This window comes from Henckelia pumila, chromosome 3 (assembly GCF_033568475.1).
Source record: "Henckelia pumila isolate YLH828 chromosome 3, ASM3356847v2, whole genome shotgun sequence".
NCBI classification, from domain to species: Eukaryota; Viridiplantae; Streptophyta; class Magnoliopsida; order Lamiales; family Gesneriaceae; genus Henckelia; species Henckelia pumila.
The window spans coordinates 118,221,440-118,240,793 of NC_133122.1; the positions used below are offsets into that span (position 1 = coordinate 118,221,440).

At 37.0% G+C, this 19,354-nt stretch overlaps 1 protein-coding gene across 1 annotated transcript in view; it reads right to left on the reverse strand.

Moving 5' to 3' along the window:
* Positions 1-100: 100 nt before the first annotated feature.
* LOC140889377 (uncharacterized) overlaps positions 101-19,354 on the reverse strand; it is a 53,115-nt gene continuing 33,861 nt past the window's right edge. Inside the window, exon 6 of the mRNA XM_073297092.1 lies at positions 101-373. Coding sequence (XP_073153193.1) covers positions 101-373 — 273 coding nt within the window. The remainder of the gene's footprint in view (positions 374-19,354) is intronic.

Consider the following 19,354-nt stretch of genomic DNA (forward strand, 5'->3'; position numbering starts at 1 on the left):
TTTCAATCCTAATCAATTTAAGAATATTAGAATTTAAATCAAAACTCCAAATATTCCCAAATTAATTATTCTCGGAATTAAAATTAAATAATTCCGGGCGTTACACCCATATAGGCAAAGATGGTCTCCAAAGACCGGATCCACTCCTCAGCAACAAGTGGATCGGTAGTGCCACTGAACTCTTTGGGCCCCTGCTTCTTGAATCTCGCTGTGAAGTCTGGTGCTCAAGCAACCTTGTAATCCCAGCCAACATATCCACAATGGCTCTCTCAAACGGAGTAAGCTGAGGTGGTGGAGGTGGATTCTGACGATTTTCATAACCTTGGTCGCCATTGATGGTGTTCGATTCCTGAGAATTCCTTCGGGGGTCATACTGCAATTTTCATAAATCTCTAACGTGATCGCAATGCATAACTAGTATATTTAAAATCTTTCATAACATAAATCATTAAATCATAAATCCTAAGCCCCATAAATAAATATAATTAAAACATTAAAACTTACAGACTGGTAGTACGACTTCTGAGCTCCACGTAGTAGGCTAGTACCCTCCAAGAACCTTGCTCTGATACCAACTGACACGACCAGATCCTAATACTACTAAATTTTTTTTAAAAAAAATAAATAAGTAAATATCTAAATATTTAATATAAAATATATTTAAAATCATGCATCCATAAATGAATAAATAAATAACTAATACTTAATATAATATAATATATATATACTTAAAACGTGTATATATATATATTAAATAATTAATTTCTAAAATACTTATAAACATAAACAATTTCCCATAAAAATATTCCAACTAAAAACCATAATAAGAATTTACATGCATATAAAATAAGTATAATTTCATGCATCAAATATCATCATCCAACTCTCCAAAAATCCTCACACAAAATCCATTAACTCATAAATAAATCATAAAACATGTGCGAAAAACGTAGTAATATTCAAAACATTGAAAACATGACTAGAGCGATGGTCACGGGCTACCCGACTACTGGGAGGCTCATACGTCTTCATCGCCAGTCGGGGTTACATTCTCTAAATCATATTCTTGCTCACCTGCACCATTTAAGTCTAGTGAGCCTAGGGGCTCAGCATGCTTTATCTCATAATAGCAACATGATTAAAAATGATGCAACATATAATACATGCAAGATACATAATAAATAATATATATTCATGCATATTCTTATAATACATAAATTATGATCATCACATAACTTAACATTCATACTCATACATAACCATCATGCATCATAATAAGGGCATATCATCATTTAAAAATCTGAAGGTTATATCCATGTTGTGTGACGTGTCATGTGGATTGATCAATTTAAAACCAACGTACGTGACGGTGGGATCTCCACCTCTTGGCCCCTTCACCAGGATGACCCGGATCCGTAGGCAAACATAATCATAATCTTATGGAAAGGCAATCGGGCCCCATTATCCCGACTCACAGTCCCGTGTCATATGGAAAGGTCTCCGGACCTAGGCATCTCATCTCCAATCCCGTAGGTTGTCACACACTCACTTCAACTTCCTTAAAATATTTTTCATTGCCCAGCATCACACATGTATATACATATTTCATCATGCGCATACATAAAAATTATTCATGACTTATTTTCATAAAAATATTGCTCGTAAAAATATATTTAATTATTTAATAATTAATAATAAATGTAAAAATAATACTTTTTTATACTTAAAATATTCATTCATGCAATAATTAAATATATATTTACGGACCATGCATATTTTTCATGATTGGTTCAGGCTGGTGACTCCTTAGACTTAGACCCATTAATTTTTAGACTGGCCCAATAACTCAACTTAAGCCCATTAATTTATATTTAAGCCCAAATAATATATTCAAGCTCAAAAAGACATATCTGGCCCAAAAACCAAGCCCAGAACAATTAATTACCTAGACTGGCCCAATGGGCCCAATATCCCAAAACTGACCCAATAAATTTTATTGGCTCTAGGCCCATAAAAATTATTGAACTTACTAAAATAATTATTTAAGCCCAATAACTTAAACCCATGAATCTCAATTATTTTAACTAACCCAAATTAGACTCATAAATAATCTTAAACTACTAATTAAATTAAAAATAAATTACCCGAGCCCAACTAACCTAACCCGGACGCGGACCCATTTAACTTTACCCGACATGTTTTTGACCTGACCCGGACCCAAAATAACCAAACCCAGCCCGTTACCCCTCAAACCCGACATCACCCCCTCCCTCATTCTCTCGGTCGTGCAGCAGCAGACTTTGTGGCCTGCTGCCGGGCAGCTCCGGCCACCGACCGGCCAGAGCTCCACCGCCTAGATGTATCCCACGTCTGGGCGGTTCCAACGAGCCGTGCCTCGCTTTGAACCAATCCATACACAGCCCTGGCAAACCATGTTTCGGAAATCCCAAAATTTACCGATTTGTAGCAACCCCATCCAATAAAACCCATTGGCTTTGACCATCCCTGCCCCTAACGACTGAGCCACCTTGAACACTAGACTCCTAGGGACCCTAGCACGACCTCAACTCATGAGCAGCAATCCCTAGCCGTACCAGATAAATAAACATGAGTTTCAACATGAAAAATAAGGGAACCGTGTACAGTTTAGGTGAAAAGTAAACATCCTCATGCCATTAAATCGTCATATGCTAAAACAATAATTTCATGCTCAATCAGAATATTATGACTTAGATGGTGGACAACAAAGAGAGTTCAAACGTGTCTTTCTTGAATATTTCGATCAAACAATGAATATTGACGCGCATACAGTTTTTCGAGATGAACGGGCTTGAAAACTCTAACCAAGATCTTCAAGAATTCGTATGTAATGGTGTGTTTTTATGTTTTGAAGTTTTTCAGATGTGAGGGTGGCGGCTGAGGGAATGCGAAACGTGAGTTTTATGCTGAAAACGCGAGAGAGATGAGGTACATGGCGGCTAGATTATTCAATGTGAGAATAGGAAGGATACATTGTATCTAATTATTAAATTATTAAGTTAGAATTTAGGAAAATATTTATCATATTTAATATAAAAATATGACTCTTAAAAAGTAATATATTACTGAAAATTTTCGGAATATTAATTTATATAATTTTAAATGCCCCGTTAAAGCATTTTAAATAGCTTATTTTAGTGAAAATTGATCTCATATATATATATATATATATATATATATATATATATATATATATAACTATTATTTTTCTGAAAATAATACCTTAAATTAAATATTTTAAGGCTAATAAATTATCATAAAAATGTTTGGAATATAATTTCTATACCTCGTCCATCCACGGTCCCGTCTACGCGATCGAAAAACATTATTTCTAAAAATCTCATAAATATCATAAATACGGGTTAAATGCTAAAAATAATATTTTAATCATGCAAATAAAATCACATAATTCACATAAAGCCATTTAACCCATTTAAAAAATTTTATTTAAATATTTTCCTAGTTATGCATGCAAAATCACCTAATAAAATTCTAGGCGTTACAAACACTGCCTCAACCTTGCTTGGATATGCAGATATTCCTTCACTTGATATCACATGACCGAGAAACACTACCCGATCAAGCCAAAACTCGCACTTGTTCAACTTTGCATACAACTTCTTTTCTTGTAACGTCTGCAATACAATTCTTAAATGATGTGCATGCTCATTCCTGTCATGAGAATAGACAAGAATATCATCAATTTATGCTGAAAGATTATGCGGCTCTCTGGTGGGAGGGCGCAGTTATTGGCTTGGATTTGACCACATTGTCATGGAAGAACTTCAAGAATACTTTCTTCGAGAAATACTTTTTTAACACCCGAAAATTATTTTATTTTAAATATTTATTGATTTTCCGGGATGAGAAGTTTTAGGGTTGAATTGAAATTTGAGCAGGGACTGAATTGTAAATTTTGTGAATTTCAGGGACTAAAGTGCAATTTCCTCATTTTGACTTGATCTTTATATATATATATATATATATATATATATATATATATATATATATATATATGAGTAGGCGTGTCTTCTTCTTCTCTCCTTCTCCTCCACGCCTCATCCTCCATTTTTGCTCCCAAACTTGATTTTGAGCTTTTGGATTTCCTATTTTGCACGATCCGTTCGATAGAAATTCGATCTGAAGGTATATTCGCGATCACGGCTTCAAAGGCTTTGTTGTACCATAAGTTTTTCTTCGATCGGTTATACTTCATTTTGCTGATGTCGATGGATTATGTTTTTGTTTGGGTATGTTGTCCTTGAGCTAGCATAGATCATATATTCCAAGTCGGATCGGAAAAAGAGCGACGTTTGGATTTGTTATGATTTTTAAAGCATTTATTCGAAAATTGGGGTTTGGGATTTTGTTGATATCAAGTTGATTTTGATTTTTTGTTGAAGATATGAGGTATATTGGATTGATATGCTGAGTTTGTTGATTTTCGGTGGCCGTTTATTAGCCGTTATGCCGCTGGTTTGAGAATTTTGGAGTTTTGTGGAAATGGCTTGAATTGTTGTTGAATTGAGTTGAATGATTGATGTTGAGTTCTTTTATTTCTCCGTACAGATCTGTTTGAAGACAGTTGGAACTTGGAATTGTAAGAATTCGAATCGTTGAAGAGTTGGTCGAGGATTGGAAATGATTCTACATCGAAGTTTTGTTTTGAGGTAGATATGGTTTTTGATTTAATATTTTGACATTTTATTTAGATTTGACGTCGGTGTGGAGCACCTTGAATCGAGAATAAGGTAAAAGTCGACATCGAACTAAAAAGGGGTCGAATACTCGAATCCAAACTGAATTTCGAGTTCCCTAAAATCACATAATTGCATGTTTATTTGAATTATTTGAATTATTCTTGAATGTAATACAATTTTCATATGCATTTCATCTTGAGCCGAATTATTTGATTTCCTTTCAAATTAGATTATTTGGAGACTATAATTGAGTGCATGGGTTGTTGCGTCTCCCAGAGTTTGAATACTTCTTTTTGCTCCAAAGTCTAGAGGAGTAAGTTATACCTCATCCACCTCGATCGCGTGAGTCGGTGAGTTGTTGTTATATCTTATCATCGGGATCCCAGCCGAAGAACCGAATACTCCTACGATTATCCGATTAAGATAATCCCGAATTTTAAAGACATGCATTTCATTCTATTTCATATTTGGAATATATTGTTGATATATCATGATAATGATATGTTTTTGATATTGCATGTTATGTCTCTTTTACTGGAAATATTATTCTCACTGGATTTATCCGGCTGTTGTCACATTTGTATGTGTGCTTGGCAACAGGAGGGGCAGGATCGAATCAGAGGCAGCATGGCTAGATCGGTTTGTGATTGATAGAAGTGAGGACTTGGTTTTAAAAGTCGACTTTGTATTCGAACTTGATATGTATTATGTTGTCAAACTAGTTAGAACCGATGCATGTTCTACTTTTTGAATGTCTGAACAAATCTAAACTCCTTATGTATTGTATTTTGCTAGATTGATGTATTAATGCATGTATGGATGTTATTTTGAGTTGATTATGGAGTTGTTTGTAGGTTGGATCAGATTTGTTATGCCTTTAAATTTTGCTGGTGTAGCAGGGCACGGACACCGTGCCACATCCGTGCTAGGGTCCGTGTACCTTTTGTCCGAAAATATGTTTGGAAATTTATATGCACGGACCCCGTGCCACATCCATATATGGGTCCGTGTGCCCTCTGTTTTTGAATATTAGTTTATGTTGACATGCACGGACCCCGTGCCAGCTCTGTGTGAGGGTCCGTGTGATGTTTTTTGAGGTAGAGAGTTGAGTTTTGGTGCATTTTGAGCACGAACCCGGACACGGAGGTGAGCACGGGGTTCGTGTACCTGCAGCTGTTGAGTATCGGATTCAGACTAATGCACGAACCCGAGCACGGAGGCGTGCAGGGGTTCCGGACATCTTTTAAAAAAATTCATTACTTTTTCTGCCTTGACATTTGTGATTGTTTGATCGATTTATTTTCAATTAGATGATTAAAACCGAGGTCCTCACATTAAGTGGTATCAGAGAGTTAAGTTCTTGGACTAATTTAGAAGTAAGCGGGGTAGATCAAGTCCGCTTGAGTTTAATTTCTCGCATGTGATTGAATTTTTTATTGATTATTTGAATTCCACGCGAGCATGCTTTATTACTTCGGGAATTATTTGAACTACATTTTGTGATTTAAATTATGAAGCATGATTTATTTGATTTAAATTGTAAAGCATGAATTATTTGAGATACGAATTGTATTTGATTCCTGATTTTAATCCGAATACTCTTGAGATTGAATAATTTTGTCGAACAGAGATTGATGGACACCGAATCGTTGAAGTTGAGATAATTGAGTCCTAATCCTCTTGAGAATATGAATTGTCTCCTCGAAGAGTTGTAATCAGGCATCAACCAGCAGTAACTCTTTGAACGAACAAGACAGTACTATGAGTGATCCTATGGATGTCACTCCGACACCGATGGAAAATTTGTTGATGTGGTTTCAGTCTTTCAAACCACCGAATCTGAAGAGTACCAAAAATGCTATTGGGTGTGAAAATTGTTTAGATGAGATCGATCAATTGTTTGAATCTCTTGACTACCCAGATGACCATCGAATCCGGTTAGTTGTTCATCAACTACAAGGTATTGCGAAAAGTTGGTGGATTTCTAAGAAGAAATATTTAGAGAATCAAGGTACGAATATTTCTTGGAGTTTGTTTAAATCTGAATTTCGTCAGAAGATTCCTTTCCAGCAATTGTCCGGATATAGAGGTAGTAGCATAAGAGATCATTTACAAACGAAGGGAAAGAAATTCAAGAAGCCAGGGAGCAGTTTTTCTAGTTCTAGTGATTCGAAACAGTTTGGTTCAGGACAGAGTTCAGTATCTTCAGGTATGTCTTGCAGCAATTGTGGAGGTCAACACCTCAGTGAGAATTGTCGTGGAATTTCTGGAAGCTGTCATATTTGTTATCAAACTGGACACTTTGCCCGAGTGTGTCCTCAGCGTGGTTCTGAATGATCTCGGAGTGGGATTTTTTCTAGACCATCAGCTCAGCCTGAAAGTCAAGCTTCTGTAGTTCACTCTTTTCTGCCACCACAGCAGAATCGACAAGGAGGAAATCAGAACGTGAATCAACCTCTGATGCAACAGGCACTAGCCTTTGCTCTTATCGAGGATCAGGCTCAAGATGCACATGATGATGACATAGTAGGTAATTGATTTCTCTTGAGTTTTTTTGCTCATGTATTGATAGATATTGGTGCATCTCATTCCTTTTCCTCCGAAAAATTTGTCCGATGCATTCTTTGCCTTCTGAGCCTTTGCCTGCTGTTATTTCTATTACTTCACCTTTGGGTAGAGAAATTGTTCTGTGAGATTAGTCTGAAATTGTGAACTTCGATTTGATGGGAATATGATTGAACTGAACTATTTTTGTACCTGTGTTATCAAATTTTGACTGTTTTTTCGGTTTAGATCCTTTACCCTAGTACAGGGCAACCGTGGGTTGTTTCCAAGAAGTGGTTAGTTTCAGACCCGAAATGGTAGTCGAGTGAAAATTTTTTGGTAAGGGTTCTCGATCCAAGATTCCTTGATATTTGTTTTTTCGATGACCCGTTTGTTACAGAAAGATGCAGAAGGATTCTTATTATATGCAGTTGATGATCTGAAATCTAGCCTCGAATTGGTTGATATATCAGTGGTTAGAGATTTACAAAACTAATGTCTTTCCGTATGAGATTCCTGGATTGCCTCATGTAAGGCCCGAAAATATTAAAGAATTTATTACAAAATTTAAGATTTCAATTTCAGAATTGAGAAAATATTAATTTGAGAAATTACGGAATTAGATATTTAAATTTCGGGTCAAAAATCTTTAATTTGAGGATTTTCGAATTTTAAGATTTTAATATCAGAAATTCTTAAATTAAAATATTTGAATATTTGAATTGAATATTTATAGGATTTAAGATTTCAATTATGAGTTTGATATTAAGAAGAATTTAATTTGAGGATGAAATCCGAGCAAGGACCAATTTGCAAATATTGAGAAGTTCAAGGACTAAAATGCGATAAGGTTCAAAATTATTTAATTTTAATCCAAAAATATATAATTTGAGAATATTTAGAGTTTAGAATTAAATTCTACTATTCTTAAATTAATTAGGATTGAAATTGAATTAAATCGCTTGTTCGGGGACTAGCTTGCAAATATGCCAAAGTTCAGGGGCCAAAGTGAAATTTCCTTGCAATTGGCCATAAAAACGTGTCCTTGGTATGAAATGAATCAGAATTGTTCGGCCCATAGCAGAAACAAACCGAGAGAAGAGGGAGAAAGGGGTTCCAAGCCATTTTTGACCTTTCAAGTTTCCATATCTTTTGATCCGCCCGGTAGAATTTCCGATTGATCGTATATTTGCGATCACAACTCCGAGTGCTATGTTTTGACGTAAGTTTTAAGAAGTTCTACCATGTTTTAATTTTAAAATGTTTTTAAAATTAAAATTTTATTGTATAAACATGTTTTAGTATATACGACGATAGCATATCTAATACGGATTGAGAAAAGATCGTCGTTTGAGCATGTTTATGAATTTTTGAAGATTATTTGTAATTATGAATTTTTGGGGGCTGTGTTGAACGTGTATTTCTGCTGAAGTGGTGATGATGATGAGTTTAATTGATTTATTAGATTATTTTTAACCTTTTGGAAAGACCGACTTCGAACTGTTACGCCGCCGGTTATCAATTTAAGCCGATTTCAGCTATAGGTTGAACGTAGAAATGAATATCAGATTTGAGAATGATGTTAAGCATATTGTACACGTCATTTTAGTTGGGAATTGAAGTTATCGAAGTCGAATCGACGAGTTTGAGGCGTTTGAACAATCAAAGTTGAATAAAAAATTCGATCAACTATCAACATCGATGAGCAAGCGTGTAATGAATAAAAGTTTAGATATGCCATCAGAGTTGAAGCTAGCAAGCTTGAATATGTCAACAATAAGATTGAAAAGGTATGAATAAACATTAAATAAGATGGGAAGAACAACTCGAGATTGTTTTGATTATCGAGTTTTCTAAAATCACATACTTATTTGTTTAAGTGCTCTTATGTGATTTACTTATTATTTTTGCCTTGAATGACTATTGAATTGAATTTTCAAGATGTTTATCAGTATTTGTATGATTTAACGCATCAAGATTATGTTGCATTCATCTTGAACTCATGCTTACCCTACCTTGAAAAGCATAGAGGGCTGATTGGCCTAAATTGCGAAATGACATTTGGAGAACGCTATAGTTGAGTGACATGGATTGTAGATTCTCTTCCAGAGCTAGATGACTCACTATAGTTGCACCAAAGTTAGGGGAATTAAGATATTTGACACCACCTTGATTGGGAGAGTCGGTGGTTAGTTAAATATTTTATTCCCCAGGATCCCAAGAACAGAGATTTGATTGTTATCAGACTTGATAGCCTATTCCTTGAAACATGCATTGCATTTATGCATTAACATAGAGATTTCTATGGTTCAAAATATGCGTTTATAAATGCTAGCATGTTATTATATGCTATTCTAGATATGAATATGTTTATATGTTTGGTATGATATTGTCATAGATGAACAGCTATGCTTTAAGAATTTAAGAATTGATTATGCTTCTATGATTTACATGTTACTATATGTTTTTTGACTTAAGATTATTATGGCATATATAGATTTAATATGCTTAAATGATGTATATGCATGTTGTTCATACTGAAATGTATTTCTCACCGGAGTTATCCAACTGTTGCTTTGTTTGTATGTGTACATTGCATCAGATTGGGCAGGAGCTGGTCAGACCTGACAGGGATAGCTCGAGATTGAGAGATTTAGCACATGGTGACTCAGGTTTAAGAAGTAGAAATGTGCTGCCAAACTTGTATTTTTAAGAAGTTAAGAATAAAAAGTGTTTATATTGTCACACTTTGGAATGAACTCAAATTGTATAAAGATGTTGAAATGCATGTATAGATTTTATTTGATGATGTTCAATACCTTTTCATGCATTTAGGAGTAATTATACATGTTATGCATCAGTACTTGGAATAAGACAGCAAAAGAGCAGAAATTCTGAAGTCGGGCAGAACTCAGCTCGCTCGAGCGCAACCTGGGCTCGCTCAAGCAAGCCAAGGGGGTCCTAGACCCGAGTGGTGCTCGCTCGAGCGCACCTTAGGCTTGCTTGAGCGAGCCACTCTATTAAAAAAAATTTGTTCAGCGACGGGTTTTTTGCGTCTCCAAATGTATGGTTTTGCGTCGCCAAATTTCCTGGTTTAATTTTTGTTTTTATTAAACAGATTATATTTTTACTTGATCAGATTTATTATTGTAATCATGTTGCTTATTTATCATATTGATATTGAATGTGATTAAGAATTGAGATTAGCACCCGAGGTACCACAATAGGTGGTATCAGAGCGTAAAATTCTTGGACTAAGATAGAAGTTGAGCGGGGTAGATTGTTGGATAACGGTGTTCAGATCAAACAGAATTAATACCCGATGCAGCGGAAGTTTTAAAATTTTATATGGAACGATTCCATATCATGGGTATCAAAACTTTACGATTAAATTGTGCGTGTAAAAATTAAATAACAATTAAATTTTTACCTTGAAATCTCGAAACGAGATTATGGACACCAACAGATAACTCTGCTCTTGTTGTATATCCCAGGAACTGATGGACGAACAATTCTTCAATCAGGTCCACGAACAGAAGTTTAATCCCTCTGATAGATTTCACTAGAAAATCTATCAGAAGTTTCTACGAAGAGAATTAACGAATTTGATCCGTTAAAACAGACTGCAAATTCGAAATTCACAGGCTGGAATTTTCGAACAGAGAGAGGAGAGGGGGCGGCCACACCTAGAGAGAACAGCTAGGGTTTTCGAAAATTTTGTGACCTCTGCTGTGTAATTTCTGTACTGCAATAACTTATTTATAATATGGGCTGCTAACAGCTTAGGGCCCATTAGTCATAAGTTCAAGCCTGACAAGCAAAGCCCGCATGTTCAGAAATTAATATAAAATTCATCGTGACTCAGATTGATAAACCAATTTCACCAATGTGCACAGAAACCATTTCTGCATCTTTTAGAGTCAAGATAAATTTTCTGAATCCGAATTCAGTGGTTTCCAAAAATGTCCATCACTATGTCATTTTAGGAAATCTTACTCCTTCTACTCTTAAATAAGAAGTCCCACTTCTTTATTCACTAAATTTAACTCTTTAAATTTAATTATCTCAACGGGGATTAAAAATCCATTACTTGTGTGACCCTCAATGGTTCAGGGATACAGCTAGCCATGGGCTCACAACTCCTTGTGACTCGGAACAACAATTTCCGACTTGCCCATCGAATCATGGTAAGAGCGCCTAGCAACATCGCCCCATGATTCCCTAGGTATCACTGATAGTGCCTGCAAGAATCAATAGATTTTGGTTAGCGTACAGTACGGTCCCTTCATCCATATATCCCGATCGAATCAACAACCATTGGTAAATCGAGAGTCGTTCGAGATTCGATAACTATGCAATGCATCTTGAAGATCAAATAGTGACATCGCATGTGCTACTAAGAAACCATTTCTTAAAACACATCATGTACTCTGGCCAGAGATTCGTCACACTAATATCTCCTCAGATTGCATAGGATATCCACACTAGCAAGTATGTGGTGAATACTTGACAACAAAGCATCGACTCCTATATGTGTCGTAACTGTACCCAATCCCAACACCTGATGACCCCAATAGAGTCGGTAAACGAGTCAAAGTATAGTACTAGCATATAGAGTCTCAATGATGTTTCAAGTAGTAAGGACTAATGGTGTACAACCAAAACCGCGGACTTTATCCACTCGATAAGTGATAACCACTTGGAAAGTTCGGATAGGGTAGTTCGATCATTCATCGTATGAATATCCATTTGCATGCTTTGAACATCTCTATGTTCCATACCAATGAAATGTGGTACTCGGCATCGCAAATGCTAGTCACAATCTTGAGCGATCCTTATCCTTATTAACGGACGGCTCAATCGACTAGGAACTGTTTAGAATATACAGTGACTATAAGATGTGTTTCATGATAGTCATCCCCATGTACCACCACATCTTACATACACTATAGTATATTCAAGGTCTTCATCTAAACATCTTATAGTATGTCACAACATAATAATATGATAAAAGATAAAGTAAATGCCATTATAAAAGTGTAAATTATATTAAACAAAAGATTGTTTATACATAGAGTCATAAAAGCCCTTAGCCAAAAGTTGGCTCACCGGGCACCCACTCTTTCAATCTCCCACTTGCCCTAAAGCCAACTAGTCATACTACGTAGTCCCATTGCTTCGCGATGTTTGTCAAATAATGGTCCTGGCAAGGGCTTAGTAAGTGGATCAGCGATATTGTCTGCAGAGGCCACTCTCTCGACATTGATGTCTCCTCTTTCCACGATCTCCCGGATGATATGGTATTTCCTCAGTACGTGTTTGGATCTTTGATGAGACCTTGGTTGATTTGCCTGAGCAACGGCACCCGTGTTGTCACAGTACACCGGGACTGGACCAACAGCTTCAGGAATGACGCCCAACTCTTGGACGAAATTCCTCATCCAAACGGCCTCTTTAGCAGCTGATGCCGCAATGTATTATGCCTCAGTTGTGGAATCCGCTGTGGTGTCCTGCTTAGAACTCTTCCAAGAGACAGCACCGCCATTGAGCATGAACACAAATCCAAAGGTTGACTTCGAGTCATCCACGTCACTTTGGAAGCTAGAGTCGGTGTAGCCTTCCAATCTCAATTCTCTTCCTCCATATGCCATGAACATATTCTTAGTCCTTCGTAAGTACTTAAGAATGTCCTTCACGGCTTTCCAATGCATTTGACCGGGATAGGCTTGATATCTGCTCGTGACACTCAGAGCAAATGCTACATCCGGTGTGGTAGATATCATCCCATACATGATACTACCTATGGCTGACGCATATGGTACATGTGTCATTTTCTCTATCTCTTCATCAGTCTTGGGACACATGGACTTGGATAGAGAAACTCCATGACACATAGGTAGATGTCCTCTCTTGGACCCATCCATTGAAAACCTTTTCAATATTGTGTCGATGTAGGTTTCTTGAGTGAGTCCTATCATTCTCTTAGATCTATCTCTATAGATCTGTATCCCTAGAATATAGGATGCCTCACCCAAATCCTTCATCGAGAATCTACCTGATAACCGTATCTTTGTTGACTGCAACATCCCTACGTCATTCCCAATGAGTAGGATGTCATCAACATAAAGTACTAAGAATGTCACAGCATCCTTAACTACTTTCTTGTACACGCACGGTTCCTCCGGGTTCTTGATGAAACCAAAATCCTTTATTGTTTCATCAAATTTCTGGTTCCAACTTCTTGATGCTTGTTTGAGACCATAGATCGATCTCTGAAGCTTGCATACCTTATGCTCGCTTCCCATTGATGTGAATCCCTCGGGCTGCATCATATAGATTTCTTCCTTAATATTTCCATTAAGAAATGCAGTCTTCACATCCATTTGCCATATCTCATAGTCATACCAAGCAGCTATGGCAATAAGGATTCTTATGGACTTGAACATTGCAACTGGTGAAAAGGTTTCATCATAGTCAACTCCTTGTCTTTGAGTATAACCTTTTGCCACCAATCGTGCCTTGTAGGTCAGTACCTTTCCATCAGGCCCAAGTTTTCTCTTATAGATCCATTTACACCCTATTGGAACAATTCCATCGGGAGGATCTACTAAAGTCCAAACTTGGTTTGTATGCATCGAATCTATTTCCGACTGCATAGCTTCAAGCCATAAATTTGAATCCGCATCAGAAATTGCTTCTTTGAAGTTTCTTGGATCACATCCAAAGTCGGGTTCATCTTGATCCCCTTCAAGAAGAAGACCATATCGAATAGGAGGTCTAGAAGTCCTCTCGGATCTTTTAGGTATAGACGTGTCCTTTGAAGATTCTTGAGGTATGGGATCATTATTTTGTATTTCGGGTTCTTCTCGAATTTCTTCGAGTTCCATCATCTCGCCTTTCTTATCCAATAAGAACTCCTTCTCCAAGAAGGTGGTATTCCTTGAAACAAACACTTTTGTTTCAGTAGGATAATAGAAATAATATCCGATTGAATTCTTCGGATACCCAACAAAATAACATAAGGTGGATCAACTATCCAACTTATCTCCCACTGTCTGCTTCACGTAAGCAGGACATCCCCAAATCCTCAAGTATGAATACTTAGGAGCTTTGCCATTCCATAACTCGTATGGTGTTTTGTTCACTGCTTTGGTGTGGACGTTGTTCAACAACAACACCGCCGTTTCAAGCGCGTAGCCCCAAAACGAAGGTGGAAGCTCAGTGAAGCTCATCATGGATCGAACCATGTCCAACAAAGTTCGATTACGACGCTCCGATACACCATTCAGCTGAGGTGTCATAGGAGGAGTCCACTGAGAGAGAATCCCATTCTCTTTCAGATAGTCCAAAAACTCGGTACTTAAGTATTCTCCACCTCGATCCAATCGAAGTGCTTTAATACTTTTACCTAGCTTGTTTTCTACTTCAGCCTTGAATTCTTTGAACTTTTCAAATGCTTCAGACTTATATTTCATTAAATATAAATACCCATATCTAGAATAATCATCAGTAAAGGTAATGAAGTAGGTGTGACCAAATTTTGTACCAATACTAAATGGTCCGCAAACATCCGTATGGATCAAATCCAATTGATTTTGACTACGCTCAGGTTTTCCTTTGAAAGGAGATTTAGTCATTTTTCCTTTCAGGCAGGACTCAAAAGTAGGTAGAGAGTTAATATCAGACATATCAAACATGCCCTCTCCCACTAGCTTGTTCATCCTCCTTGAGGAAATATGACCTAGCCTAGCATGCCAAAGGTTTGCCGGGTTTTGACTATCGATTTTTCTTTTGTTCGTTGTTACCGGTTTATCAACATAATTAATTGGAACGTCTTTTAATTTTAAGTTATATAGATCGTTTATAAATTGTCCACTTCAAATCAAAAATTCATTCTTGTAAATATTGCAAATCCCATTCACAAAATTACAAGAAAACCCATCTCTATCAAGCATAGAAATAGAAATAATGTTTTAATGAAATCTTTGGCACAAATAAAAATATCTTTCTCATAATACAACTTAAAATTGGTTTGCAAAATTAAACAAATATTTCCCATAGCTATGGATTTAACTCTGGAACCATTCCCGAGCCTTGACTGGGTCTCACCCATCCTTAGCCTATTACTTCTTGTCATCATTTGTAACTCATTGCAAATGTGAGATCTACATCTGGTATCCAATACCCAAGAAGTAGTATTAAGAAAAACATTTATTTCAATGTAAAACATACCCTTTGCAGTTCGCAACTGCTCGAGGTATTCCTTGCAGTTACGTTTCCAATGACCGGGTTTCTCGCAGTGAAGGCAAACTTGTTTAGACTTGTCCAATTTTGCATGTAACTGTAAGAGTAGGTGCCCAGTGAGCCAACTGTGTGGCTATGGGCTTTGATGACTCTTTGTATAAACAATATTTTGTTTAATATTATTTACACTTTTATTAATGGCAATGACTTTATATTACTTCATATTGTTATATTGTGATATACTATTGTTGTTTTGATAAAGACCTTGAATATACCATAGTGTATGTAAGATGTGGTAGAACATGGGGATGTCTATCATGAAATACATCTTATAGTCACTGTATATTCTAAAACCGTTCCTAGTCGATTGAGCCGTCCGATAATAAGGATAAGGATCGCTCGAGTTTGAGACTAGCATTTGCGATGCGGAGTACCACGTTTCATTGGTAGGGAACATGGAGATGTTCGAAGCATGCAAATGGATATTCATAGGATGAATAATCGAACTACCCTATCCGGACTTTCCAAGTGGTTATCACTTATCGAGTGGATGAAGTCCGCGGTTTTGGTTGTACACCATTAGTCCTTACGACTTGAAACATCATGGAGACTCTATATGCTAGTACTGTGCTTTGACTCGTTTACCGACTCTGAGGGGGTCATCAGGTGTCGAGATTGGGTACAGTTACAACACATATAGGAGTCGATGCATTGTTGTCAAGGATTCACCACATACTTGCGAGTGTGGATATCCTATGCGATCTGAGGAGATATTAGTGTGACAAATCTCTGGCCAGAGTACTTGATGTGATTTAAGAAATGGTTTCTTAGTAGCACATGCGATGTCACTAATTTGATCTTCAAGATGTATTGCATAGTTATCGAATCTTGAGCGACTCTCGATATACCAATGGTTGTTGATTCGATCGGGATATATGGATGAAGGGACCATACTGTACGCTAACCAAAATCTACTGGTTCTTGTAGGCACTATCAGTGATACCTAGGGAATCATGGGGCGATGTTGCTAGGCGCTTTACCTTGATTCGTTGGGCAAGTCGGAAAGTGTTGTTCCGAGTCACAAGGAGTTGTGAGCCCACGGCTAGCTGTATCCCTGAACCATTGAGGGTCACACAGTGTAATGGAGTTTTAATCCCCGTTGAGATAGTTAAATTTAAAGAGTTAAATTTAATGAACTAAGGAGTTGGACTTCTTAAATAAGAGTAAGGGAGTAGGATTTCCTAAAATGACATAGGGATGGACATTTTTGGAAACCACTGAATTCGGATTCAGGAAAATTTATTTTGACTTTAAAATGTGCAGAAATGGTTTCTGTGCACATTGGTGAAATTGGTTCATCGATCGGAGTCACGATGAATTTTATATTAATTTCTGAACGTGCGGGCTTTGCTTGTCGGGCCCTAGCTTATGACTAATGGGCCCTAAGGTGTTAGTGGCCTGCATTATAAATAAGTTATTGCAGTACAGAAATTAAACACAACAGGTCATAATTTTGAGACAGGATTTTCGAAACCCTAGCCTCCTCTCAAAAGAAATCGGCCGAACCCTCCCCCTCTGTCAGAGAAAATTTCGGTCTGTGATTTTGAATCGCAGTCAGGAATAACGAATCAGATTCGTTTAATCTCTTCGCAGAAAAACTTCTGATAGATTTTCTAGTGCAATCTGTCAGAGGGATTTAAACCCCATTCGTGGACCTGATTGAAGGAGTTCATCAGTTCCTGGGAGATACAAGAAGCGCAGAGAAATCTGTGTGGTGTCCAATAATCTCGCTTCGAGATTGAAGGTAAAATTTAATAATTGTTATTTAATTTTACACACACTAATAATTTAATCGTTGAATGGTTGATACCCACACTATGGAATTGTTCCATAATAAAATTTTTAAACTTCCGCTGCACCGGGTATCAATCGTGATTGATCTGACCGCCCAGTTTTCCAACAGTGGTATCAGAGCCAGGTTGCTCAGATCAAACGATTAAATTAATCAATTGTACAAAATTTTTGAATCTCGGTTTTTGGAAAACAAAATAAATATTTTTAAATAAAAATAAAATTTTTCGGGGCAAAACCCGGGCAGCGATTGGATCGCTGCCCGGTGGGGCAGCAATTGTTGCTGCCCCGGGCGGCGCACGGCGCCGCCCAAAAGGGGCGCACGGCGCCGCCCAGGGCAGCGCTGGGCGCTGCGCAAGGCAGCGCTCGGCGCTGCCCAGGGGCGGCGTTCGGCGCCGCCAGGGCAGCGAGAGTCGCTGCCCTAAGGGGGCAGCCGGGCTGCCCCCGGCCCGCGCCCCGGGTGCGGGCCGGCCCGGGAGTGTCCCAGGCGGCCCGCGGGAAAAATTAAATTTTTATTTAAAATTAATTTTAATGTGATAAAATTTTATTTTTGGTCCGGTCAAAAATTGTTTTTGATTGGTTCACGAGATTTCGGATCGAATTGTTCGAGTTCATAAATTTTAAAATTGATTTTGGATAAATTTGAATTTTTGGAAAATTTTAATGTTTTATCCGTAAATTGAATTTTGAAATCAATTATTTTGGTACAATTGATGATAAGATATGATCTTATGATATATTGAGTAAAATATGATTTTATTTGTAAAATTGGATTTTATAGATAAAATATGATTTTATTTGATATAGAGATAAAATATGATTTTATATGTGAAATGAGATTTTATATATAAAATATGATTTTATCTTGTTTAAATTTGAATTGCCACTGCATGTTATCCAATAAATTAATTTTGAATTAAATGTTATTGGATAAGGATGATCGATTGCCATGACCAATTTTGTAGGTGTATGTTAGGAATTTACATTTTGTTTTTATGTTGTTGGTTTTATTAATGGGCCTGGTTTATGGCCCGATATGAATGTCATATGTAATAAAAGTGGGCTTGGTTTATAGCCCGTTCCCACCCCTAAAAATGTATCCCCTACTTGTCATTGTTATTTATTGTAAATGCATTAGATTTAGTGGGAGATCAAGATTTGAAGATGGTGGGCCCAGCAGACAATAAAGACTGAAGAAATGTAAATTGGAAGCACATGTAATAGGATTGCATTGCATACTGCATATTACCTAGGATTGGACTAAGACCCGTGATTGGCAACCACGGGTCAATTAGAAATGGAATCGATCATCCTATATAATATTTGATATTATGATTGTATGCATGTTTAGACATAAATTGCGTGAATCCGGCAAGCATGCAATAAAATGAATGATGAGACAAATATTTTTATAATTAAAAAATCCCTCATTTTAAATATGATTTAAAATTTATATCAAGATAAATAAAGGAAATTTAAATTTGTTTTAAATGTTCCCACCTTCCATCAACGGTCAATGTATGTGATGCTACCCGGATACGGTCCGGCTCATATTATTGGGGGGGCCCGTTCGTCGGAAAGCTGTACATTGGATCGACAAATGTTGTAAGTTGGGTGGAACTCCCATGGGATCGGCTCATATTATTGGGGGATCCACATGGCGACCGTCCATCACAACTTAATATTGATGGTTCATCTTGACATGTCACTATAAACGGCGTCATATTATTGGGCCCTTATTGGACATGAGGTAAATACATGGGGGTTGCTTTGGAAGCAATTGGGCTCTACCTTTTGAGAATTATGGTTGGCTGATATTATTCGGGACCATAAGTTTGTCAATTGGACTCCATGTTCTCACTAAGGAAAAGTTTCCCGTTTTCACTAGAGGGTAGTGAAATCGTTAAAATAGTGGGAGTGAGATTCATAAAATTAAATTCGCCTATTTTATGTCTTAGTAAATTTCTTAAACAATC